This window comes from Thunnus thynnus, chromosome 13, assembly GCF_963924715.1.
Source record: "Thunnus thynnus chromosome 13, fThuThy2.1, whole genome shotgun sequence".
Lineage (NCBI taxonomy): Eukaryota > Metazoa > Chordata > Actinopteri > Scombriformes > Scombridae > Thunnus > Thunnus thynnus.
This window is the reverse complement of record NC_089529.1, coordinates 18,942,065-18,968,188: the sequence shown is the minus strand read 5'-3', so window position 1 is coordinate 18,968,188 and position 26,124 is coordinate 18,942,065. Positions and strand designations below refer to the sequence as shown.

The 26,124-nt window shown below is 39.9% G+C and overlaps 2 protein-coding genes across 5 annotated transcripts in view; both read right to left on the bottom strand.

Annotated features, from left to right (window-relative positions):
- shroom1 (shroom family member 1) overlaps nt 1-7,485 on the bottom strand; it is a 32,640-nt gene extending 25,155 nt beyond the window's left edge. For both annotated transcript variants that reach the window (XM_067608498.1, XM_067608500.1), the window contains exon 1: nt 7,273-7,485. The gene's annotated coding sequence lies outside the window, so the exon portion shown is untranslated. The remainder of the gene's footprint in view (nt 1-7,272) is intronic.
- A 2,269-nt stretch (nt 7,486-9,754) lies between these two features.
- aff4 (AF4/FMR2 family, member 4) overlaps nt 9,755-26,124 on the bottom strand; it is a 33,877-nt gene continuing 17,507 nt past the window's right edge. For 2 of the 3 annotated variants that reach the window (XM_067608496.1, XM_067608494.1), the window contains exons 3-21: nt 23,321-24,115; nt 22,888-22,926; nt 22,633-22,719; nt 22,192-22,219; nt 22,012-22,075; nt 21,687-21,779; nt 20,621-20,765; nt 19,677-20,433; nt 19,374-19,525; nt 18,629-18,714; nt 18,048-18,288; nt 17,478-17,575; nt 16,969-17,032; nt 16,167-16,303; nt 15,913-15,984; nt 15,718-15,811; nt 15,535-15,578; nt 14,882-15,099; nt 9,755-13,815 (exon numbers count right to left, since the gene is read on the bottom strand). In XM_067608496.1, the coding sequence (XP_067464597.1) occupies nt 13,688-13,815; nt 14,882-15,099; nt 15,535-15,578; nt 15,718-15,811; nt 15,913-15,984; nt 16,167-16,303; nt 16,969-17,032; nt 17,478-17,575; nt 18,048-18,288; nt 18,629-18,714; nt 19,374-19,525; nt 19,677-20,433; nt 20,621-20,765; nt 21,687-21,779; nt 22,012-22,075; nt 22,192-22,219; nt 22,633-22,719; nt 22,888-22,926; nt 23,321-24,115 (3,342 nt within the window). In that variant the 3' untranslated portion in view covers nt 9,755-13,687. The remainder of the gene's footprint in view (nt 13,816-14,881; nt 15,100-15,534; nt 15,579-15,717; nt 15,812-15,912; nt 15,985-16,166; nt 16,304-16,968; nt 17,033-17,477; nt 17,576-18,047; nt 18,289-18,628; nt 18,715-19,373; nt 19,526-19,676; nt 20,434-20,620; nt 20,766-21,686; nt 21,780-22,011; nt 22,076-22,191; nt 22,220-22,632; nt 22,720-22,887; nt 22,927-23,320; nt 24,116-26,124) is intronic. The other variant, XM_067608495.1, reaches the window with a different exon arrangement.

Here is a 26,124-nt window from a genome sequence, read left to right as displayed (position 1 = left end):
GTTAACTTTTAATTGTCCTGCTTTTGAAAGGTATACAGTAACCTAATAGTACTGATCATCATGCTCAGGAGTCAAGTGATTTCTAATCTCTATTGTGTTTCCCGGCACCGAGGCTGCCAGCGTGGTTAATTTTGGGGAGCTGATCACAATGGGTTCCTTTTACTGCAGGCAGGGCAGGTTTCCTACCTCAGAGCAGGGCAGGCGAGCGGGGGGGGCGGGGGGGGTGGAGGGTCAGAGGAGGTGGAGGTGGTGGTAAAGGAGGAGGAGGAGGAGGAGGAGGAGGAGGGGGGGGGTTAAAGCTGTGAAACAAATCACATAGAGATTAAACTTCACCAGAAAACACACTCTGGACTTTGTAACCTGGGACAGAAAAGTGGGAGTGTAATAGTCAGATATGGTGCTGACTGAAGAAGAGTTGATGTGACTTCATGGGGAGCAAAAGACACTTTTCTATTACGTAAAATGCATCAGCAAATTGATTAAAAAAAAACACACCTTTGTGATCAATTCAGAGTCACTATTATTTTGCTTTTTCTACACTGGCTACTTCTAGTCAGCTGTTAAATTATTAGTGTCCTAAATCCAACAGGAATCAATCTGACTGCATATTAAATATTATATTATAAATATTAAACATTACTGACAGTCATTTTTTAAAGTGTAAATTACTTTAAAATGTGTCATTTCATCTAATAACCGACTGACTGCTTTTCAATAATATGACATTTATAAAGTCGTTTTTATTTCTGCAACTTAGACTCATACTAAAAAAAAAAAAAAGAGTCGCAGTATAACTTAAGTTAAAACGCAGGTGTCGAAGCCGTTCCAGCTCCCACTGGACACATACAGCCACGAAGAAAAAAAAAAGAGAAAGACATCAAGCATCTACTTCCAGCCATGTCAAGACAGCTGTAAATGCCTCTTTTATTAGTCAATATCACAGCCTTATTACTGCATCCGTGGTCGGCTCAGGTCTCAGTGGCAGCCCCTCACCCGCACCTATTCATCAGCCCTATGAAACCTGAGGAGGCCCTCCAGCAGACATGTTGGCACAATGTATTATGGAGGTACAGTATATACATACACACACACACGCACACACCATAATTCTTTCTCAAACACGCACAAAGGATGAAGGGGTGCTCTGTAGTCCGAACCACAGTGGAAGAGCGACGATGTCGGGTTCGGGCATCGGTGGCCTTGAATCTATCAGCTTGAAAGTCAAAAGCTGAGATCAGTGCGGTGCTGTTTTTGCATTTCAGTAAAGCAGTGTGGTTTCTACTTCCTGCAGGTGTTTTTTTTTTTTTAAATCTGCTATTGTGTCTGCTGCAGGTCATGCAAACTAAATAAACTCTTGTCACTCCTGGCAGAAAAGTTAAATGTGTCATTTCCTGTGTAAAAGCAAAGGAGATTCTAACCAGTGCTGGGAGGGCAGAACATCATGTGTTAAATTTTAAACTTTTAGACTTAAAAAAAATGGATATTTATGCATATTATACATTACTTTTTATGACGCAAATCTCTTACAATCACTTAACTACTCTGTGACTGTACAGGCTTTTAATATTTGTAGAGCTGCAACTGATAATTATCTTAATTATCTATTAATCTGTTGATTATTTTCTCGATTATTCGATTAGTTGTTTGATCTATAAAGTATCTGAAAATTGTTTTGTCTTGTGCATCAATCCACAACTAGAAGATACTAGTTTACTATCAGAGGACTAAAGAAACCAGGAAATATTCACATTTAAGAAGCTGGAACCAAAGAATTTGGCATTTTTTTCTGAAAACTGACTCAAAATGATAAACATTTATCAAAATAGTTGGCGGTTAATTTTCTGTCAATCGACTAATCATTGCAATTCTAACTATGTGTTACATTAAAGAGTTCTGTTAACCTGTTTATGTGTGTTGCTGCTATGAGGTACGTCTCCCATCCATCTAAATTTCCCAAAAAACGTGGGTAAAAAGGAACCGTTACAACTGGGTTGCTAAAACGCTCCACCACAACCACACACACGTACACATAACCCATGACATATGACACTGCCGTATCACAATGAGGGTCCTATAGGGACATACAATAGTGTAGGTGTGGTCCTATCAGATAACCGCAACAGGCAGACAGACACTCACACATAACCATACACGCTTTCCAGCCTTCCCTCAGGGGGTCTCGCATCAGTCAGCGATAACCTCCGGCAGCTATTTGTCTCCTTCACGTCTATCTGTTCTATGGGACCTGAAGTGGGCCTTTCTGTTCCTCTGACAAAAGGAAGGAGGATCTGACAATAACTCACAACTGCAGACCAGTGAGTGGTCAAACCCAGGTTTCAAAAAAACAAAACAAAAAGCCCCCACAGCCCCTGCCTGCCTGCGGAGAAGAGCTCTGAGGTAACAAGAAACTAGACAAAAGGTGGGGAAAGAGAGCTGGTGGCGAGGCTGGGACTATGGTGGTAGATGGTGTTGAAGATATATGTTCCTCGATGTAAAAAAAATCAACCCATGTGCTTCCTGGTTTCGCTATCTCTTCGACGAGGACCCCCGCAATGTGTGGAATGTCAGTGATGCAGGAGGAGGAGGAGGAGGAGGAGGAGGAGGAAGAAAAGTGCACATACATGCACAACATCCAACCTGCTCCATGCAGGTGCTGGTGATCCACAATCCTTCAATTCATTCACTGGAGCTCTAACATAAACTGACATATCTTCATAAACATATCATCATATATCATTTGAAGTTGATATGTAAAACTTGTCAGCGAACTGTTGCTTACTTACACACATCCAGCAGATATGGAGCAACATTAGCATTCATTTAGGATTGTGTTTCCGGCCTCCTGATGAATGTAAGTCCAATATTCACTCTCCTTTAAGCTCCGTTTTGCAACTACTGAGGGAATTATCTGGCTCTTTAGCTGCTAAATACTCCTTTATGTTCACCAGCTAAGTCCAAAATCTCACATTTTTTTATTCCAATTTTAAAATAACTTTTAAATCTTCCTCTTCAGACAATCCCAAGTTCTGTCATTATCGGCACGTCAGCCAAGATACAGCAAATACTGTGTCCAGAGTTGATCGTTATATAACAGCTTCATAACAGCTACAATTAGCTGAGCAGTGCTCTCAGAAAACCCTTTTCATCCACAATCATAAATCCAGTAAAAGTATGGCCTACTTATGTGGTAACCAGCAATCTTTCTAACCATTATCATTATCATCAGTAGACTTCAGAGAAAACCTTTCAGACAAAGCAAATGCCACGGTGACATCTATATAAAAAGCTGTAATACACATTAGAGGAAGGTCTTTACTGTGATTATGGATGCCATGGTGATGCCACAGATTCTTAACTCTGCCTCCCACATTCTGACATCTACATCATGGACACATCATCACAAAAAATCACCTTTGCAGATATTATTGCTGTGTGATCAATCGATCAATCATTTGTGCCGTCTTCCATCCGAAGGTTGGCTTTCGTTGTCCTCCAACTGTTTCTCTTCTCAGCCTTACTCTTGAGTCGTTCATATCTTCTTTTTCCGCTCCATCTTTTTATATCATCAAGCCACATTACGCGTTGTCTTCCCACACGTTTCCTTTCAATCATCTCTTCCAAAACCTTCATCATCAGCCTCCCACTGGACCCTCTCAGAGGAAGTGCCCCGCAAACTCAAAACTTTCTCTCTGCAATCTTCATAAAATACCTCATACCAGTTATATAATTGGAAAAATCTACACACACACACACACACACGCATACACTCTTTAATTAGCTCAAGTTCTACTATAATGGGGTAATTTTGTAAGTAATATTTACTTACTGCTATTTCATCCTGTGACGGTATTTTTTTCTATTAATGTTTCCATTCACAACACGCCCGCTCGTTGCAACAATCTCCAATTTTCCTTCTGTTATTTCCTATTACTTATTAATCCCAGTGGGGGAAATCTTAACTTGTACATTATATTTTACGCAGGCTTTTCTCTTCCTCCTCTGTGTTCTTATTCTAGAGAGTCAAATCATTGACCCTGATCTCCTTATCAGTATTTACAAAGGCCTTCCTGGTAGTTACTGCAATGATGTCACACAGCGCAAGTGTACCTGAATACCTGTACGTTACAATCATAGACTCTAAAGTGTGCATCCATCATCTTATCAGCCTTTTCAAGTACATTATATTTCAAAAGAGCATGACATCACGATGACTTTCACACACAAGAGCGCCACGCCTTCGTGTTAATTATTACGTCATAGTATAGCCTTGATATACCAGAGTTTGAAAATATTCAGTTCCTCTTGCATGACATAATGTCCCAGTTTTATCTCCAATATCACCAACATGTCATCCTGACTAGTCTGACGTTATTACCCATTAAACGGTGATACTAACGTGTCTGATGGACTATGGTCAGCCTGTAATCTTTGCTTTCTATCTCATCCCTGTTCCCTCTCATGAACTGCAGTTAATTCAATGACTCTTCTTGCTAAAAAACTACATATCAAGACTTGCTGGTGCTCGGCCACAGTATCATTACCAATCCTCTTATAACCTAAATACAACCAGTCCGAGTGAATCATTTTACAGTTCAAAAAAACAACATTGTTCCTAAGAATGACTCATTCACTAAATCAGCCATTTCCTTTACAAAAGGGTAAGGCGTATTTATTTTCCTGCAACCAACACTGCCAGTAAAAGCCGTCCATCATGCAGGTACAAAGGAAGAGGTGGAATTACAACAAGATCACACCTTTGTTACAGGAAAATGTAAACCATACAGGTAAGAATAGCAGAAACCAACCAACGAGCCGTTAACGGATTTATAACTCTGACACCGACCTGCTACATCTTTGACCATTATCTTATTCTCACACCTCCACTAGAGTTCAAAGTGATACCATACAGAGTGATCATGATCTAACTATAGCAGCATTAGTTAATTTGCTAAAGATTTCTATAACTTTTAGCTACTTCTGGAAGGGTAATGCATCTTTAACACCATTTGGACCCCAAACTGCCACTGTTTGGTATTATTTTTGGCTGGTGCCACCATGAAGTTTCTTATTGCTACAAAATCAATCTGAACTTAATCGAACCTTACCCACAGAGGCAAAGCAGTTGGTTCATCCTTGTAGAAGTGGGCTATACAAAAGGTCACTGAAAGAATGTAAACATCCACCTACTCAAACACACTATGAGTAATTTTCCACTGACCAACAAGTCAAACGACAACACATGTGTAGTCCCAAACCCCTGGCTAGTGCTGTTTTGTGTGTGTGTGTGTGTTTGCACTTTAGTTTGAGTCTGTGTATGTTATATAGAAATGTGTATTATTACTACTCTGTCACGCCAGATGGTTTGTTACACAGAACCATCTGAGAAGTTGTCCTTGGAAACTGTTTGGAAAAGGGCAGGCATTTTCAAAAAAATACTTGGCAAGTGACTGGATGAATTATCTGTCTATCACGGGCCAAATTCTCATTGTCGTCACACCTAAACCACGCCCATAGCTGCCAGTGGTTCTTCTTATGACTGCTGATTGGTCCGAATGCTGGTCCGAGCTGCCTCACGAGGTAATATTGTTACAGCTGCTGAAATTTATATCTAAAATGACAAGACAATACATATTTATTTTAGTGCTTTTTCTGCAGTATGCGGTCATTACTATGCGCATATGTTTTTTTTCCTTAGAGGGAGGGGGAAAGAGACACATAGATCATGTTTCAACAGCCAAGGTAAGTTTCCGTGTATGGCCCGTAAGTTTCTGACCCTACTCTATTTTATAGCCCTGCCCTTCTATTTGCTCGCATCTTTGTTTCCGGCTTCCTTTTCGTCTTTAATCTTCCTGCAAACACACACACATACACACCCAACCACACACACCAGCTAATAAAACTATTATACATACTACCACCTGTATGCAATGATTACCAAATATGTGTATTCAAGTTATCATACAGTGTGTTGCTGAGAAAGTAGAACTCATCCATTGTCGCATGACTATCAAAGCAGTGCAACATGCGGTAGATGCATAAATGAGTTTCAGATCAACAGGTGTTTATGTGGGCACCTGTGTGTAGAAGGTGGTGACACACGTTTGGATTCACACTCCTATGCCTCCCTTGGTGGACGTATGAGCTTCTGTACATTTGCATTCATTTCACCTACATGCACATCTGTGTAAGGATCTCTTTGCAGCCTCCAGGTCAGACTCTGTGGGCGCAGCGGAGTCGAGCCGGGTCAGCGGCCTGAGCATGGCATCCCGCAGCAGCAAACAGAGAGGCCAGTGTGCTCCTCCTGCTCACACCATCTGACCAACGCACCGCATGAGTGCTTCAGTTTTCAGCCACAGCACAAAACGCCAGTGTCTGGTTTCCCCCAAAGCAACCCCGCCACAGTCATGGCGCCTTTTGTTCCCACTTTAAATAAAACATAGCCCAGTCATTAGGTAGAAAGGCCCTCCTGTGCATAATTCAAGGCCAGGTATCAATTTGAGACAAGGAGATAAGGTTGCAGCACTGTGCCGGTCCCACAATACTGGCAACACACACTGCATGACAATAACAATTAAATGTGGTAATAACAGTAGTTTGGCTGCAACTAACCATTATTTCCATCATCAATTAATCTGTTAACTGTTTACCCAGAGCCCAAGATGACATGTTCAGATGCCTGTTTTCACCTACTAACAGTCCAAAACCTAAAGATATTCAAGCTGGAAAGAGTGAGTGTTTGTCAGTTAATTGATAAATGACTTAACACAACCAAATCAATTATTAAAACTGAGTTCTAATTTGCTGTGGACTGACGAATCGATTAATTAACTAAACCAATCCATTATGAGCTATTAAGAAAAACAAAAACATAGATGATGAAGACAAAACACAACTTTAGAGGATTTAAACCCCAAAAAACGTGAAATTATGCACCACAAAACATTTTAGGAGACAAAAACACAATTTATGTATTCATAAATATAGCTAATCAGTCTCTATGACCATTAACAAGAAGGACTGTTGCTATCTAACGTTAGCACCTAATACATAATGTACTGTTAGCTTATTCAAGGACAATGTTTATCTCCCTACGAAGTCGAAATACAACTTTTAAAACATACGACTGTGAGAAAAGGTCAACTTTAAAGGATTTGGTTTATTTTCATAAAGCTATCCTCACAAGGGAGATAAATCAACAGGTTGACAGTTGACAACCGAAACTCAACAGCGATACTAAATGCACCTGCTGCCTCCAACGTCCCCTTCACGTACCTGCTGATTCCCGGTAACTCCTGCTGTTTCCAACTTGTAGTCCTCGTTTTTTCTCCTGGCTGTGTTTCCTCTACTCGAATGAATAAGAGAGGGAGAGAGAGAGAGAGAGAGAGAGAGAGAGAAAATGCAGAAAGATTCACTTTTATGTTAGTTGGCTGCCGTGCCTCGCAACCTCCCCTTTCCCTAGTAATAAGCTTTCCTCTCTCTACACTCGCAGTTAGCTTACCTTATTCCCTGGAGAGGGAAGCGGATGGAAGGTAATGGAACACGAGGTAGACCAATCAGTTGTGGCGGGAGGCGGGCACTTTGGGAATACACGACATCCTATTGGTCAGCCAGTGTTAATGGCGGAATAGTGAAAACGGGACTTTCTCTGTAGTGTTTTGATGTTGGAGGAGAGGCAGCAGCTAGAACTGGACAGTGACATTTTTAAACCATCCAGAACTCACTGATAGACACATGTACTACAAATTAATACTTCAAAAGATCATACTGACAAGGACAGAGCTCCTCTATCAATTTATTGATCGATACCACACTTTATTTACAACATGTCTTATCTATTTTATCACTACTGCTGTGTTATTGTTTTGTTTTTTATTATTATTATCTTTAATCTTATATTAAGGGTGTTTATATTATTCCGTTCTATTCTATTTTTATTCTAGTTATCTGATTTTACTGCTTAATTGTAGTACTTACACGTTTCAATCATGTAGAACACATTGTAACTTTGTTTTGATTATTAAAAGTAAACGCTGACAAGAGAAAAAACTCAAAATAAATGTGAAATGACAAAATGAGCAAGAAAAAACCCCACCAGTCCACATAAGAGTTAATATTCTCAGGGGAGCACAATGTGGATTGAAAAGAGCTAATCATTTCTAAGAGGCTCTGCAATGCAAAGCTATATAAACTACTTTGAATACCTTTGTTTTTTCATGCACAGAAAGATTAACTAAGCACCATCTATTTCTTATTGAAATAGACAAACAACTGAGAGCACACAGTGTTTGGATGGTTCAGGATACAGAAGATGACGTGAAGTAAACATGACCACTTCCTAGGCCATGTGTTTTTTATTCAGTTGTCACTATTTGACAACCTATTATATTTAGGTAGGGTTTTAAAGGTGTCTTATACATATCACATACAATGTACAAAATACAATAAAATAAAGAGAAGCATTCAAGATACAGAGGCAAAAAAGTTAATGTGAATCTAGATTCAGACCTCTCAGCAGAACATCATTATTGTCTTTCTTTAAATCATCTAGAGCTGCAGTGTTTAGTCGATTAATCGCCAACTATTTAGATTATCGATTCATTGTTTTGAGTCTTTTTTTTTAAGAAATATGCCAAAATTCTCAGCTTCCTGCTTCTTAAATGAGAATATTTTCTGGTTTCTTTAATCTTCAATGATAGTAATCTGAATATCTTTGGGTTGTGAACTGGGACAAAACAAGCCATTTTAGATGGCATCTTGGACTTTGGGAAACAGTGATCAGCATTTTTCATAATTTTCTGACATTTTATAGACCAAATGACTAATCAAGAAAACAATCGACAGATTTATCAATAATGATCATTAATTGCAGCCCTAAAACCATCAATCTGGTCTTATAACCATTGTCTATATTTGTGAATATGAAGTGATGAGTGTTTTTTTTGCAAATAATTGTTTGAGATATACACAATTGGAATCCATATCACAATTCAGACTGTGAAACACTTCTTCTCTGTGAAAAGTTGTTTTTCAAAGTCACTCTCCTCCCTGCCCATATTGTCAGTATCTCATTGTTAGTGATAGTACACTGTTCCCACTGCCACTAACAATGACAATAATTATCATGACAATCCAGTGATAACAAGGCAGCAATTGACGGGATGATGACAGCTGTGACAGTAGCAACTCATGACCACTTGGTGGCAATTTATTCACTGAGAACTGAAGCACAGACCAGGCCTGTTGTCAGAAGCTGCGTGAGCGGTACAAAGTCACTACATGGGGTTGAAGAAATAATATAAACAGCATGTGAAAAGGGACTCCGACTGGATGTGAATTCCACATACTCCTACAGAAGTGGCTCACTATACTCCAGTTGGCAGTACGTGTCAGTCCCCAGTCCACATTCCTACTTGGTTGTGCCATATTTATTGAGACCTAACCTATTACATAATGTAGCTTTTTCTTTCTTAATAAATGCACTTGTGATTTGGCCACGTTCGACCTCTAACTGGTATCAATGTGCATGTTGCAAAAGCTGACACGCTGCTCATTGGCTGTGCATTCATTTGGACATCATGAAGAACTTTATTTCCAGCTGTGCTCCCAAAACACATTATTGTTCAGTAAATCATAAAAAGTCCAGTCTATAGTCTTAGGCTTACTGCTTTTCACTTACTTACCTCTTTGTAAGTTTATTTTAAATATCTTCAAGCATTCTAATCTTGTGCTGCTAAAATAAAACAAGTACAACTCCTTTAAACATATTCATATATATTTTATTCTCAATACGACAAAATACAAAGAATATTCAGGACAGACTCTCATTAGTCACAATTAATACTCACTTCACAAGAATGCTTTAAATTACATAACCTAAGTTTGAAGATCAAACTCAATGAGTACCTTTAATCATATTGCATCCATCATATATAGTATTTCTATCATCAGTTCTCTTAAAACTAATCCAATTTAGACTATTGTACATAGTGTATGCTGCTGGTCTCAATTTTGAGACGACTTTTAGAAAAAAGGTGTTATACAACATACTGTATAAACTGCTACAACTGTTTTTGACGTGTAGAGAAATACCTCTGTTTCAAAAGACATGTTGGACCAATTGTTCAAAAGGGACAAATAGTTAATACTCTTGTGAGGAAGAAACAAGACGTGGTTTTACATAAGACTGTACACGCCAACCGCCATGCATCCATCCATCCCATGAGATCAACAATATACATTTCATGAAAGTACACACCTCCGTATCAAATACAGGGAAGACAAAATATTCGCACTTGGATCTAGAGACATTAAATGATTATGTGGCGACCTTGATACTGAGAGACAGTGAAGCAGGAGACAAAGTATACGAGCACGTATAAGAAAAAGGACTGAGAGATCAATTTGATATACAGTGTTCAGAGACTGGGATGTCATCTGTAACAGCTTAGAAGAAGAAGAACACAAAAGCCCACAGAGAGAGAAAAAAATGTGCATAAAGTATCTCACAAATGTATTTACAGCATTTTTAAATTTCAATAAAAATGTCAACCTGTAGTAGAAATTCACCCTTAAAGAAATGTTATATTTACAATTTATACATTTGTATTTAAATAGAAACATGCAAGTGTTAACATCTTCCTACTGAATGTCAAAAAAACTCATCTTACCCTGGATTCTTTCAAGTTAGAATTAATATTAATTACTACTTACAATGAAATCTCATCATGAACAACCCCAATACATTTACATCTTCCTATTTCATAAAATGGTACTCCTTAAAAAGGCAAAATAGAAAAAAACATTAAGCAAAGGGGCAGAAAAATAAATAAGTGTGAGTAGCAAACTGTTAAAAATTATTCTAATGCTAAATTTGTACATTTGACTACAAGATAGTGTAGGGAACACAAGGCGCGGACCTGTACTTACAAAGTGTACCAGTGTATGAAGACATTGACTGGGCTGGCAAAACCCACAGAGGAATTCCTATGAGAAAAGTGGCCTCCAGCTTTAAGTACAAAATGGCTCAAGCCATCTGTGTTTGGTTATAAAAACAGATCTATATACACACATATATATATATACACATATATATATATTTATATATGTATATATATTTACTAAACCAGTACACAAAATTGCAAAAGCTAAAGGCATTGGACACTTGCGTTTAACAGGTTTCTTTTTGAGGCAGAAAAAAAAGAAGTGGGGGAAAAAATCCCAAGCCTAAAAATGAACTTTTCCCACAGAAACTGATCTTTTTTTTTGTAAAAATCCTGCATAGATTAAAATAATACCTCCTCTGACTTTCTCATTTTCAAGTGCAAGAGGAAATAACAGTATCCTACCTATAATAAAGGCCAGGGAGCCAGTGAAGGATAGAAAATATAAAACAAAACAAAAAAAAGGTCAAACTAGGGCCAAACAGTAATTCTGAAGGTCTGTTTTGAAAAAGGTGTCAAATGACATTGAAGAAAAAACACCACATTTATGTTTTAGGATAGAAGAAAACGCCAGAAAGTTAATGAATGTCAAAGGTCTTAAACATTTTAGTACTTTTATCATTTTCCACAAATGATCAACTAACAACCAAATAAACCAATAATAGTTCCATTGAATACTATTTGGCCCAGGAGATTTCCAGCATGTTTAAGTAGGAAGTGGGCTTGAAAAAAAAAAACAAAATGGACAGTCCTTCATGTCATTGACCAACACCCGAATGTCATTCTGTAGCACTAGCATCCACGTCTGCCTTGGTGAGAACCAGTATATTTTAAACAACCAACAGAAATGTTCATATCTGGACAGCTGGCATACACTCTGTTGTCTCTACTCTGCCTGCTGTACCACATTAACACGACTAACTGACACATTTCTTACTGACTTTCTTGCAACACGAGTCATGATTAAGATTTTAAAATTTAAATAGGAACGATTACATATACAAAAACTTTGCATCTTATAATATAACCCCTGTTCAACCCTGTTTTAAACCTATGCATTTGAAAAGTTATACTTTTGTTTGGCCAGAAGAAAGAAAAACTGCTTTGTATATAAATAAAATCTATTTTGGCTGTTATACTTATTTGAAATATATAATCATAGATTTAAAACTCTTTGTTCTATAAATGCAACACTGCTAATCTGCATCACTGATGAGTTTGCTTCTCTCAAAGAACATTTCTAACATCTTTACTTTCAGGTGAATTTGTCTTTGCCAAATTAGTTCACGCAGGCCTGGTTTTTAGAAACTGCAATGTAAATAACTGCATTGTATTCATGGATACGAACTTCAATACTTAAACACTCCCTGCTGTTCCTTAGAAAAATACACTCTGAGCAAACAAGGGGATAAAAAAAAGAATAACACTGTATGTAGTGACTCTTCCTCAAGGGAATTTCTCAATGAACAATGTAGCTACAGTGTAAAAACATTTCATAGGAAGAGATTTGTATTCTGGAGCTTCAAAGAAGCAGCAAATCTCTTAGAGAGAACATTAACATGATCAATTTTATTAAGGCTGCAAGTTTAAAAGCCCCCGCTAGCGGCCCCTAGAGGCCAAGCTGCTCTTAACATCCAAAACAGAACAACTTAAACAACTGACCAATATTTTATTTGCTAGCAGGGCAAAAAAAAAAAAAAGTTCATGATTCTTGAAAATAAAATGACACATTTCAAAATTAATACACTGATCAATGTAGCTCATTAGAACATTTATAAATATGTGTGTCAGAAGTATTAATCTGCTGTGCACAGTAGCCCTTCCTACAGTCCTTAAATCTTGTGGGCATGCTCCAAGATTAACCTCTAGCGCCTAAAGTCTTTGATGGAAAGATAAATCAAGATGGTGTAAGGTAGCTTAATTAAGAGGCCACCGAGACTGAGCCAACACCATCTTTGCTCTATAATGTGAAATTCGTAACAGGACGTGACTTTAAACTGTAAGACTGCAATAAAAACATAATTGCTGCCAGCTTTCATTAACTGCTAAATGTTTAAAATGTATAAAATGACAACTGTCGCGAAAGCAAATAAAAAAAAAAAGAGGGAAAAGGAAAATAATTTATTCAGATATGACGGGTGATCATTTGTTTTCCTGTAGCTCACACACAAGGCACAAAAATGATAAAGAGAAACCTTCATTTTAAAGCACCTTTGGTGTTTATGGGAGGTACTTTGGTGAAACAAAGTAAAATAAAAAGTTAAAAGCCAAAGTAGCCTATAAACCAAACCCCATTTTTAGTGTATTCATAATAAATAATTCACCCAGCGCTTCCTTGCCGAATAGATAAAAACATGGCCTTCAAAGATTTCATAAGAATGCCGATATATGAAGCATGGCGATAAGCTCCGTTTTTTTTTTTTTCCCCCCGTGCTGCGGTTTCGTTGCTTCTCCCTGTGTGGTGCTGTCGAAGGTATGAGATGTCCTAAATTGCTCAGTGTTTTTGGCAAGCTGGTGTAGAAAATGGACACAGTGTTGGAGATATGTCTGAGAAGTTCATCACATGTGTGTGTACATGGAGGACCAGAGGTGGACTGTGTGTGTGTGCATACAGTACATATGCGTTTGTGTTAATGTCCGTCTATGAGGGCATGCGTGTGTGTGTCTTTGAGCACATGTTGCTGAATACGAGAGGCTGAGGTGTGGGTGTGTGTGTGTAGAAGCAGCGCGCAGGGAGCGAGTCCTTGCTAGGGAATTAGCTTTGCGTCCAGGCGCAGCCAGTGGAGGCCCTGCCGTGTGTAACGCACCAGTTCTGTCATGCTGCTGGTGTTGAAGATCAGAGGACCCATCACCTTGTCCAACTCCAAGAAGAAGTCTGGAAAGACAAGGACGCAGCTTCAGTTACAAAGCCACTGACTTCAAGTCAAGTTTAAGATGCAATAAGCGAGATTATTTTTTGCTTTAAAAAAAAAGTGAAAGTTTGTGTGGGTGGTTGATAGAACTACAATTATTTCATTATCAGTTCATCTGTTCACTATTATTTAATAACCATTCAATTGTTTAAGTCAATAAAATATGAGAAAATAGTAAAAACATCTTAAATTAACAAGAGCCAGAGCCAAAAATGATGTCTTAAAATTGCTGTTTATATTACAGTCAAAATCCTAAAGATATTCATTTTAAAATCATAATAAAACTGAAAAAACAGCATATTCTACAAATTATCACATTTGAGAAACTGACATTTGTTGTAAATTTTCTGTAATAGATTAATCGTCTGATTGTTTCAGCATTAGCTAGAACTATTTATACTTATCAGCACTACTACATTAATGATCAGTGCAGCACATCCTGGATTTAAAAGCTTCATTTCTAGCCCGTATTCAGTTTTTTAAAATATTTTTCCTCTTTCTCTTTAATAGATGGCGTACAGTAGAGAGATGACAGGAAAGGAGGAGTGATAGCAGGAGAGAGGGAGGGAGGTGACGTGCAACAAAAGTTCTTGGCTGGATTTAATCTAGAGAGATTTGTGAGATTTGTACTTAAGCCATAAAGATGCAATGCTATAATTTACAGTATTTTGAATCATTGATAATACTTATATTATTTTTATATAGGGAATTTCCCTAGTCTCCCTACTTGATACAACAACCTGCCAATTTTAAAATCAAGTACATCTGTCTGTTGCAGAGTTACTACAAGCAGTATAAAAGGAGAGCAATCCTGTATTTGTATATATCTTGAATTTGCTTTTAAACATTGATTTTTCACAATAGGTAGAAAAGTAGGTCCCTACCTCTCTTTTAAGAATTGATATGAAAAATCAAAAAGCATGTGCACCTTGCATTAACTGTCTTCAAAGGATGCAATAATAAAAGATTTAAAGGACTACCCAACTTTCTATATAAATAACAATAAATCAAATTTTTACAAAAGCTTACCTTTCTGCTCCTTGGATAGTTGCTCAGCCTGGTCCCAGACCTCTGTGGCATACAGGAAGTTGGAGGTGACCTGGACGTAGCTGGCAGCCATCTGATGGATACGTTGAGGTATGGTCACAGACGAGCTGGCGCTGCTACTGCTGCTGACTGACGAGTAGCCACCGGCCGTGCCTGGTGACAGTTTTGGGGACACTGGAGAGGGCATGCCCGCTGCCTTACTGCATTAGGAAACAGAAGCAAGCAGTGAGACATGGCAATGAGAACGCTGGTACTGGTTTAGAAACCGTAGGGTAAATGTTGAGTTATTTTTAGAAGACGCACAAACACCTGTGAGCACATGACAGTTATAATACACTGAGCGCAAACTGAAAATCATTACTAATAGCAGTATTTATGTAATTGCTGCCCAGTATGACTCAGTGGCTTCAAAATGTTTTTCACGACAAAAAAAAAAAAAAAAAAACTGGTGAAATGACTGAGAGTCAATAAAATATCTACATAGGTGCTGATATTTGAAATTGCTAGTACGTTTTTTAAGTTTTCTGTGAAATTCCCAAACTTTTAAGCAATGGGGAAACTTATTTGCCAATGTTTTTCCTCATAAATTTCAACAAACACAGTTAATCTAAACAGCAAAGGACACCGTGACTTACTTTCCCATTCCAGGAGAGGGAGCCTGGGTGTTACTCAGAGAATTCTGTCAAACAAAATGAAGGGAAGAACATTATGTACACAGAGAGGAAACAGGTTACACATTCACAGAAAACTACATTCATGGAATACGTATTGTGTTGCCTGTGTTCCACGCTGAGCAGTTTCTAGTAAACATAAGTTACCTTTAAGTGTTCAGTGAGTGTTTTGGAGTATTTTAGTGCACTGTCTTTCCTAAGCTTGAATAACCGCAGGTAGAGGAGGGACTGGCATCGTAGGCTGGAAAGAGAAATGTTTTGTTTTTTTAATACTGATGACCAGAGATATGTGAACTGCTTAAATACACAATGCGTCCTACTCAAACAGTCAGCAGTACTTACCAAAGCACAGCTAGCCTCTTGTCTGCTGAAGTAGCATCTGGGGCCATGTAACTTTTTAACTTCATAGTGTATCTGAGTATACAGACAGAACAAAGTTTAGTCTCCTAGGAAAACTAACTGTTCAAGTCATTATAGAAGCATTTTTTATGTCGGTCATATAGTTTCATTGAACACATTCGGTTTCAATTTCAATTCTGTGAGCATAAAAACAGCGTATGGTAGTATTAAAAAAAGGTATTTATGTATGTCCTTACTTGATCAACTCCACTGTTTCAGCGTACATGGGAAAGGGAGACTTGGCCTCTTGGGCGCTCTTCTCCAAAGCATTACCACATTCAATGAAAGACACCACCGCGTCCAAGTAGTAAACTGCCTTCTCAAAACGGTCCAACTGCACAAATAAAATCATTGTTAGTGGTTCATCCCGAGTTTGGTGAGCATGAAGCAGTCTCAAATATTGCATTTCCTTCTCAAACTGTTAAGAGCGGTTGAGGACTAAATGCTGTTCACATGACATTTGTTTTGACCCGGCAAGTTACATGAATGACACCTTTTGTATTTGACTTGGTATAGTTTACACAAACCCTGTTTTTCATTAAGTAATAGAAGCAGAAAAACAAAACAAAACAATGATTTTTGAGTGGAAATAGCATGCAGCAGAGTCAGGTATCTCATAATCCCCAGGTACGTAACTGACACCAGACCTGCAGTTAAATATAGACACCACCTGCTCGTCAGTGACCAGGTAACAAAAGCTTTTATGTTTTTATTTATTTTCTTTTTTTCATTGTACTCAAAATACTGTTAGGAAACTGAAAAAAATTGACATTGGAAACTTTGAGACTGAGGTTTATTTCCCAGACAGTGTATTTAGGACTATACGAAATGTGTGTGTATCCCTGTATCTAACATTAAGTACCCTGCAAAAACTTACCAGGATATTGTTTTGCATTGATGTCTTTCATTTTAATGATCGTTTCTCTGCTTTGCATGTAACAAACGTCACTGTAACATCTCAGTTAAACATGTAAATAGGCGTTAAGCTCTCGTTCTTACCAGTGCATCTGCGTTGTGTTTAAGTTTCTTGGCCTCTTGTAAGTAGTGATCTGCTGAGTGGACCCTAAAGCAAAAAGGTCAAACAAATTTGATTACAGTGATGAAGTATTGGGAAGGGGAGGGGAGGGGGAGAGGAAGCCCCATCATTTAATAGAAACATTTTTACAGTGAATATAAAACACTGTGTCACATAAGTGCACGTAAAAAGATTCTCTCAATGCCTTAAAACATCTATTCTTACATTAAATAAACCTCCAAAACAACTGACAAGAGAAAAAAGAAGCGAGACTGTGTTGTTACTTTACCACAGCATGAAAAGGACAGAGATTCCCAAAAGACAGCCTTTTAAAATGGAAATTTACGTCATCTCTTCTTCATGCAGGCACATCTATTCATGACCTCCCAACCTCCTACAGCTTTATGCATCAAAGGCAACCCTAGATCCCCACAGCAGTCCTTTCTGCATATCCCGCTGAGGGGTTATCCACGGTGGAAAGGGCTCCTCTTACCTGTCCTCAAACACCAGCTTGGATCTCTGAGACTTGGAGCCGTCCGTGGAGAGCGGAGGCACAGCCAGCTGGTTATCACAGCCCTTTGAGGATTTCTCCTGCAGAGACAGCAAGCGAGAAGGAATAAAGTTTCGGGGAAAAGGAGCTTGGTGTTTGAAGTGAAGGATAAAATGGAGAACAGGGTGATTTTTTTTGTGTTAACTAGACACAGTGTGTATGACTGCTGGTTACACATACATACATATAAAATACTCATTGGTGACTTGAATAATTAGTTTTACAATTTGCATCCCCAAATGTTGTGCACAAACGTACATAAAGTACACACACACACACACACATCCATCAAGCCATGAACTCAACCACTCCCTTCTTCCTGTAGCAACAATCTTTTTTTTAAATGCTTGCTTCGTTATTCAGATTCACCCCAGGGGGAAACGTATTTAACAGTTGGCAAACAAGACGAAAGATTGCACTTTGCGGTATCTACGGTACTTGCCAGGTATTCACACACACACACACACACACACACATACACAGAAAAAGCCTGGCGAGGTTAAGGTTACTCACACGCACCTTGCCGTCACGTGTGCTGCGTCCCTTGTCCTCTCCTTTTCTGTGTTTGGAGGTGGAGTTGCCCTTGGTGCTGTGGCTCCCCTCCTTTCCACTTCCTGTCCCGCTGGACAGAGAGGTGGAGGACTGGCTGACTGTCCTCTTCCGACTCGGATGCTCTGCCTTTGGCGTCCGCTGAAGACCTGACATGGAAGGAGAGGGGACTGGCTCCTCTTTCTTCTCCAGAGATCTCTTGGACCTGACGGTATATGAATCGTGATATGTTTTTTTTTGTGTTTTTTTTTTAAGCAAAATTCGTCAGTCCACATCACAAAATATTAACACTCAAAGATTAAATATCAACTTTCCAGGGAAGCATTATTTCAACACTAAGACACTAGCAGAGACATCATAAGTGCAGGGGTTAACAGCTGCAGCTTTAAGAGGCTGCAAATGTAATAAACATTTTGAGATGAACTGTAAGAAATGGGGAAAAGACGTCTGGCAAGCTTCATTTTTGCCTGCGAAAAATTAAGTACTACTGTCACACAAAGTGTGCCAAATGTTCCCAGTGTGCAGAGGAAAGGAAGAATACTCACTCTTTACTGCTGCTTTTATGATGAGATAGAGACTTATCCTCAAGCTTGCATCGCTTGCTGTCTGGCTTCGTGCCTTCTTCATCGTTCTGAAGATTTATAGATGACAGAATATTAAAAGCGAAGACACATTAAAGTGTGTACTCAGATAGCGTCTGTACATGCTTCTATAGCAATTGACCTGACGACATAAGGAACCCAGCACTTAAATTTGCTATCTAGCGCTTTAACTCTTAGGAGGTGCAGTACAACCTTCTGCCAGTGCTAAATGTTTTTCTAAATCAATGTCACACCCAAAAATACCACTCCTATCACCCTGATTTTCAAGCTCTTACTCTGGTTGTTTCACAGCTATCATAAATAAAAAAATGCACATCATCTAAAACAAATAAAAATAGAAAAAATTAAAAAAAAAAAAAATCATCTAATGGCTGAAATTCCAGACTTGGATCACCACCAAAATTGAATCAATTGTTCCTTGGCTTGAAGGCAGTTTTTGCTTTAATGGAAATCTGTTTAAAGGTTGTTGCAGCGATATCCTCTTGGGGAAAAAAAGGTGAACTAAAATGGGGCGATCACAACTTCCTTGTTGGAAGTACTACAGAGAAAGATCCCAGTGAATCATTATCAGTGTGCAAGATCATACTGAAACATCGTAAGTGTAACTGGCCTTAAAAGGAAGTAAATTCAAATGAAACAGGGTTTGAATCAAAACACAGACTGGACTTTGTCCTATCAAGTCTCATACCTTGTGTTTCCTCTTGGCCTTACTAGAGCTCTTCTCAGAGCTCTGCTTGCTGAAGTCTTTGCTGTCCCTGTCTAGAGAGTCATCCCTCTCCACTTTTATCTCTACAGGCTCCTTGTAGGACCGCCCTGGGATCCTAGACAGCAAGTTGAGATCTGTAGGAAACGGGGAGGAAAGGGAAGGGTAGGGTACAGTTTAAATTTGGTCCAAAGTAAAGAAAACCTTCAGGAGTGTGTAAAACGAGTGCACAGAATACAGTGGAAATTAGCATAAGACTTATTTGCCTTCTTAGCAATGTTCACTAACCTATCTTCACTAGTAAAACCTGCTGCTGCGGCTGCCTTGCAGGGTAGCGCTCCTCAGGATCACTGAGCGGAGACAACAGCTCTTTCTCCTCCATTGGAGAAAACACGCACACAGGCGTCCTGATGCTTTCTGTGTATTTGGGTGTCTGAGACGAGGACGGGATGCTGTCATTCCCCTCAGAGTCTGACGACGAAGAGTCCGTATCAACAAACTCACGAGACTTCTGGAAAGTCTTGGTGGGCGCCTTGGGCTTACGTTTATCTGCGGTGGTGGTGACTGCAGCTGCAGTGGGCCGCGGAGAGGATTTAGGTTCTTTTTTGATGCTTGGTTTGCGGGAACCCTTGGTAGCAGCTTTGGGCCGGTGAGGAGGTATCTCTGGAGCCGGCTCGCTCTCCACTCTCAGACCTCCCTTGGGTTCCTCCACCACTGGGGGTTTCTCAGACTTTTTAGGCTGTTTCTTACCCACAGGCCTTCGGTTACCCGTGCTGCTCTCACTCTGGGCGGGGGATTTTTGCCGTCCACGGCCGCTCTCGCCACCCTTTTGCGCTGCCCGAAGGTCCCTGCTTGGGGCGGGTGCCGATGAGTCTTTTGACCCCCCTCCCTGGCTACCATAGATGCGTCCTGAGCTGTTATCTCGGCTCTCTTTCTTGCACTTGGTTGGAACATTATTGTTGTCCACTGGAGAAGCTGGGCAGAAGTGCTTGGCCTTCTTGAACCAGTTGTCCAGCTGCCATTTGTTGGCCATTGGTTGTTCAGGCTGAAGGGGCGCAGGAGAACACAAAGAAGTCAGCCATTGTCTTAGATAGTAAAAATGTATATGTTTGACACCTAGGCAAAGCTGGACATAGTTAGGAGCATTTAGTGCCATTGACAAAATTGATTTAGCATCAAATCATCACTGAGTACCATGACACTTTTGTACAAAGTTACTGTTAATTCATTACTTCAGGAGAGGCGGGCCGCGGGTGCTCATTGGCTTCGCTGTCTGTCGTGCTGCTTTCGCTCTCGCTGTCGGAACCCGAGCTGCTCTCTGAGCCGCTGTGGCTGCTTGAGTCATCCCTCGATGGCTCAGCTACTTCACTGTTATTGCTGTTACAGAGGAGAGAGTCGAACAGCGTTATATTGTGTACAAACGGCAAACAGCATATTTTTAGTCACAATTTAGTTAGTGAATCTGAAGCAATATATTTACTAAATTTTGATCTCAAAACTCAAATATTTTTCCTAACCGTTCCGTACTTGATTTGTAATTTTTACATTTTTCTGCTGTGTTTTTCTGCACTGCAGTGCCTGTCACTGCTAAATCCCACTGTTGGCTTTGGGAAAGTTGAGCACGTAATGTGGGCAAAGATTGATGCTACCCCCCCTCCCACCCCCGAGATCCCCTCTGCACAGGGGTCCTGACCAACCAGCCCCTGCAGCAACAAGTGCCTGAGTGACCAGAAAGCTGCGCTGCCAGGTACTGAGTGCAATTTTTAAGGTTATCAAAATGTGTAAATTGTTAACATACTTTTTCAAACTTCAGGACCCTGTGAAGTGTATTTCTGATCAAACAAAAAACCCACAAGCCCAAACTTTAAAACTACTTTTTATGTTTTTTATGTTTATAAAAACACCAAAGCACTACTATAAGCCGATTATATGAAATACAATCAATGACCAGAAAACTATGCCAGATGACCTAAAGACAATCCAATAACCCTATAATAAAACTATCTTCTAATTTCAAATATAAGTTAAGACTGTGTGACTGAGGCAATGATTTTTGATGCCATTGTTGGATTGCACCATAGATGAGGCAACACAATATAAGATAGAGAATGACGAAAGAAGAGAGGAAAATTACAAGAAAAAGAAGTTACGTAACTCATAAATTTGCCATTTCTTTCCAGATAAGGAACCGCCGTAGCCTCAGAACTGTAATTTGAGTCATCTCTCTCTAGCAGAGTCTCAACAAAAAAAAAAAAATCAATATTCAAGTCTGACAAAAGTAAATTTACTATGCTCTACCTTGCTGATGCGTTTCTTGAGATATTCTTGGCAGAGTCCTGTTCTCCATCACTGTCCTCGCTGCTGCTTAGCTTGAGGTCATCTTCAAGCATACTGAGATACAGGAATGAAACATAATTAAATTGTAATGCTTCGTGTTTTATTTCAGCCGTGTAACTGCTGCGGATTGCTGGCTGTGTCTACATGATTCCTGTATGTCTGGTAACTTTAGGTTACTTTATTTGTTTGAGTACTCTGCTTTATGTTGTATGGATCAATACTGAGAAAACTAAACGCATGGATTATGATGAGAAAGGAGGAGAAGAGGAAAGGGTGAAGTACTTACGTTGGCTGGTCATCGCAAGCTTTGGACTGGTGGCTGCTGGAGCTCTTGGAAGAACTGCCTCGCTCTGAAAACACAGAAAAAACCTCATGATCAATAAGTACGTATATAAACATCTGAGAGGCATACATATCTAATCCTTTTGTGAGGATATTTTGTGAATCTGAAATATGGGATACTCACTGTGTCCGCCAGGAAAGGGGTGAGAGTCCTGAGGTGAAAACAAAAAAACATTCTGAATTATTCTCATGATCTTTGTTTTTCCTTATCTTTATACCATAATACCATTTGTCTCAAAAATCTGATAACAATGAATAAACAACAAAACAGACCATGGGTTTGTGGCAATTTATGTTTACATGCAAGCACAAACAAGTGTAACCACCAAAACTTACAGGAAAGTACTTCAACCTATCTTATCTTAATTATTACTAGATAATGTTTAATCGTTTCAAGTTGCAGTTAAACAGCAACAAAACAAGGTTTTTCTAGGTTGATTGTGTGTGTTATGAAAGGTCTGTTTGCACCATACAAAAGTAAAAAAACAAATAATTTAACCTTATTAATTCATCATGACACAATCATTTGAATTAAACCGTAAACAGCCACTGGTGCGATACTGACCTTGGTGGGGAATGGAAACTTGGAGGGCTCTGTTTTGCAGGGAGTGTGGATGGCTGTCAGCGGAGGGGGCCACAACTGAGTCATTTCCTGAAAGAAAGAAAAAAAAACACACACACACACACGCACACACGCACACACACACACACAGAGGGAAAAATGTGCAAATGAGTTGTAAGGCATCAGTAATGCTCAACGCTCTTTCATTGACTGAAGGCTGTAGGGAGTTTTTTCTGTAGAATACAATTATGTTCATACCTTCAGAATCTCATCGACACAGTTGGCGTCACCAGATCCCTAAAGACAGAAGCGTCACACTTAGCACATGTGTTCATAAACAACATGATGTCAGATCAGCAGGTGAGCGATGGCTTCCATTTTGAGCACCATGAGTTATTCTATAGGCATTTTATGAGACCAGTGAGTTCAGTCAAGAGCATGTTTAACATGCTGAGAGGTAATTTAATACAGTTATTACATCATTATGAATATATGCTCCAAACATAAACAGCGCTCTGCCATAGTAAGTCTATAAATTTTACATGCAAGCTTCACTACTATAGATTTATAACTAGAGTGCCACATAAACACACATAATTAATGTGTGCAGTGTACATAAGCTGGAGGGTTCAGAATAAATTAAAAATAGAAAGAGATGGAACCGCAAGAAGGCCTCTAGATCCTGCCTTACCTCTACAGGCTGTGAGGGGATCTTGAGTTTGGAGAGCGAGGCCTTGCCGTTGGACTTCATCTCTCCCATGGTGCTGCTGTGCGACTGTCCGCTATAACTTTCCGCTTGTGAGCTCTTGGGTTCTGCCGTTTCCTGGCCGTCCATAGGCCGCACATAGGCTGTGGGCTTTTGCAGCATGGAGCTGGGCTTGGACATGAGAGATGGGGGAAAGGCCTGACTCGAGTGCTGTCCAGAGGTGAAGGAGGTGTGAACCCGTGAGGGCGAGTCCCAGTTGGCCTCTCTGTCTCGCGGGGACTTGGAACGGTAGCGTTCCTTGCTGTGATGCTGCTCGGCAGACAAGGAGCTCCGCGAGTGGCTGTTGCTGCTGGAGGAACTCAGAGAGCCCTTTGCGGGACTTGACGTGTGCGACTTCGAGTGCTCTGACCCTCCGCTGTGTTTACTCGACTTCTTTTCCCGCACCTCTCCTCCGTGTCTTTGGCTACTGCTGCTGCTGCCGCTACTGCCTCCGTTGCCCCTCTGGCTACCGTGCCCACCCTGGAGTCCTGAGCGTTTCTGGGACTGAGATGAAGAGCCACCTGCTGCGGGGCCAACAGGAGTCCACTTACTGCTCTGGCTGCTGCCACCGCTACGCTGGTCCCCGCCAAACAAAGGCGGGCCCGATTTCTCCTCAGAGGAAGATGAGCTGTTAGAAGGTTTACCAAGCTTTGGAAGTGTGTCACCAATCGGCTCTTTCATCTCGTCGTAATTGCCCAGCATGCTCTGAATACGGCTGGACAGTTTATCTTCCTTGCTGGACTGAAGAGAGAAGCAGAGAATGGGGGAGGACAAGGTGGGGCAGAAGTGAGGATGAAGAAAAGACAAAAAAAAAAAAAAAAAGACAGTCAGAGAAAGAAGAGACAGAAAAGTCATTGAGGAGAAAATGAAAGAGAGAAATGAACAGAGAAGGGGGGGGGGGGAGAAAACAGTCATTATGGACACAAGTTCAACACTGGGGTTAATTGGTTTCCATCAAAAACATGGAAAAACGTATCACTCCTACTTATAATGAGTGAAATATGCTAAATTAATATAATAGAAACAAATTACATCCTAATCCGTTGTGTCACCAGTTTTACATTTAAAGTAAAATCGATTGAACACACAGAGAGGCCCAATCAGCCAATCACAGTTGGTCGGCTTGGTCAAAACTAGGCCCAGATCAGTCCGCACCCATCTGTGAACACAGATAAGGATCTAACTCATAGTTCAAAACACGGAGGTTAATCAATCACTTTGAAGCCACGGGTTCCAGCCGACCTGCTTACAACCGGCCCGTGACAGAAGTCTGTGCAGAATATCCAGTTTCACACAGCGGGTGAGGAAACACAAACCGTTATCTGTAGCAGGAAACTAGCTTGGTCATAACGTGCGCTCCACTACCGCCTGCTCACATGGCCTGGCTCGCATGTGTGTGGTTGAAGTGTAGTATCACCACTCTTAAGGGGAGGGATTAATTTGGTTTCACTTTGTAGTACATAAGACTGATATTACACACATACTGATAGGATCCGTGTTGGCTGGTAATGCTATAAACAAAGAAGACAAAAAGTACAAAAAAGGACTTTTGGATCATTAAAATGGTTGTTTCAACAAACTCTTTGTTTACACAATGTTTGCAACACACTGCTGTGTTGGCAGAACACCACAATGGTCTGTTAATGGAATCTGCTGTAAACACTGTATTAACATCTGTTTTAAAAAAAAAGTATCAGTATCAGAATTTATGTTTTTGACAAAGCCCTTTTCCACCATAGAGACGTTCTCAGGAACCTGTAGGGTCTCAGGAACTTTACCGTCATGCTGACCGGAGAAACCTCATTCAAGCTTTGGTCCCTGCCCCACAAAAAGTCCCCGGTCCTGAGGCAGTGTTTTCCTGCCAGCCAGGAACTATCCTTCCCAATGATTTAAACATCACAGTCTAACAACAGTAAATTACAAAACAACAGCGCACCGACTTCCACCTCCTCCAAATGAACTAAACGCTGTCTTGTTGCATACAAAAACGACAAACTCAATCGTTTTAATCTGTTGCCTGTCTAATTTGCTTTATCTTTGTGCTTGTTAAGATGTATTGGAAATACAAACATGAATGTGCTTAATGGATTTTTGATTTCCTGAGTTACTTCCTTTGCTTAGTTTCTTGGAGTGCTTAGATCATGGCATAATTTAATTGAAAAGGCCTATTTGATAATCACATTGGAGTCCTTGATTTAAAAAAAAAAAAAAAAAAAAAGTGAATTCATGTACACTGTGTTTGCGCTGCATCAACATCAGAATATCAGGATTGTATTATCCTCTAAACAAACAAACAAAAAATAATATTGTGGGGTTCTAATTTTCACCAGATCATTTTGTGTTCTTCATTCTGTGCAGCTGAGTTACAAGTCCATGAACCCTGCACCATAAAAACGTTACTGCTCTTGCTGGTCTACATCTGGGAGGCCACAGCTGCAGCTGTGTGCACACATGGCCTTTAATGCAGAACACAGTAAACTTCCACTAAGTGAAGCATGACAGAGAGGGGAGAAAAAAGTCAAACTGCAGCTTACATAAGACCCAGACAAGCAGGAGACAAAAGATAAAGAGTGTAGAAAAAGCCAGTGACTTAAACAGTTGGCTTTTTTCCCACATTTCTTTTGTGCTAAACCACCACCTTTTTCTTCCAAGAAGTAAAAATGTTCTGAAGACAGAATAAGAATAACCATCTTGCAGAATAAGTGATTATTTGCTGCAAAGATCTTTTTTTCCTTGGCAAAAGCCAAAGA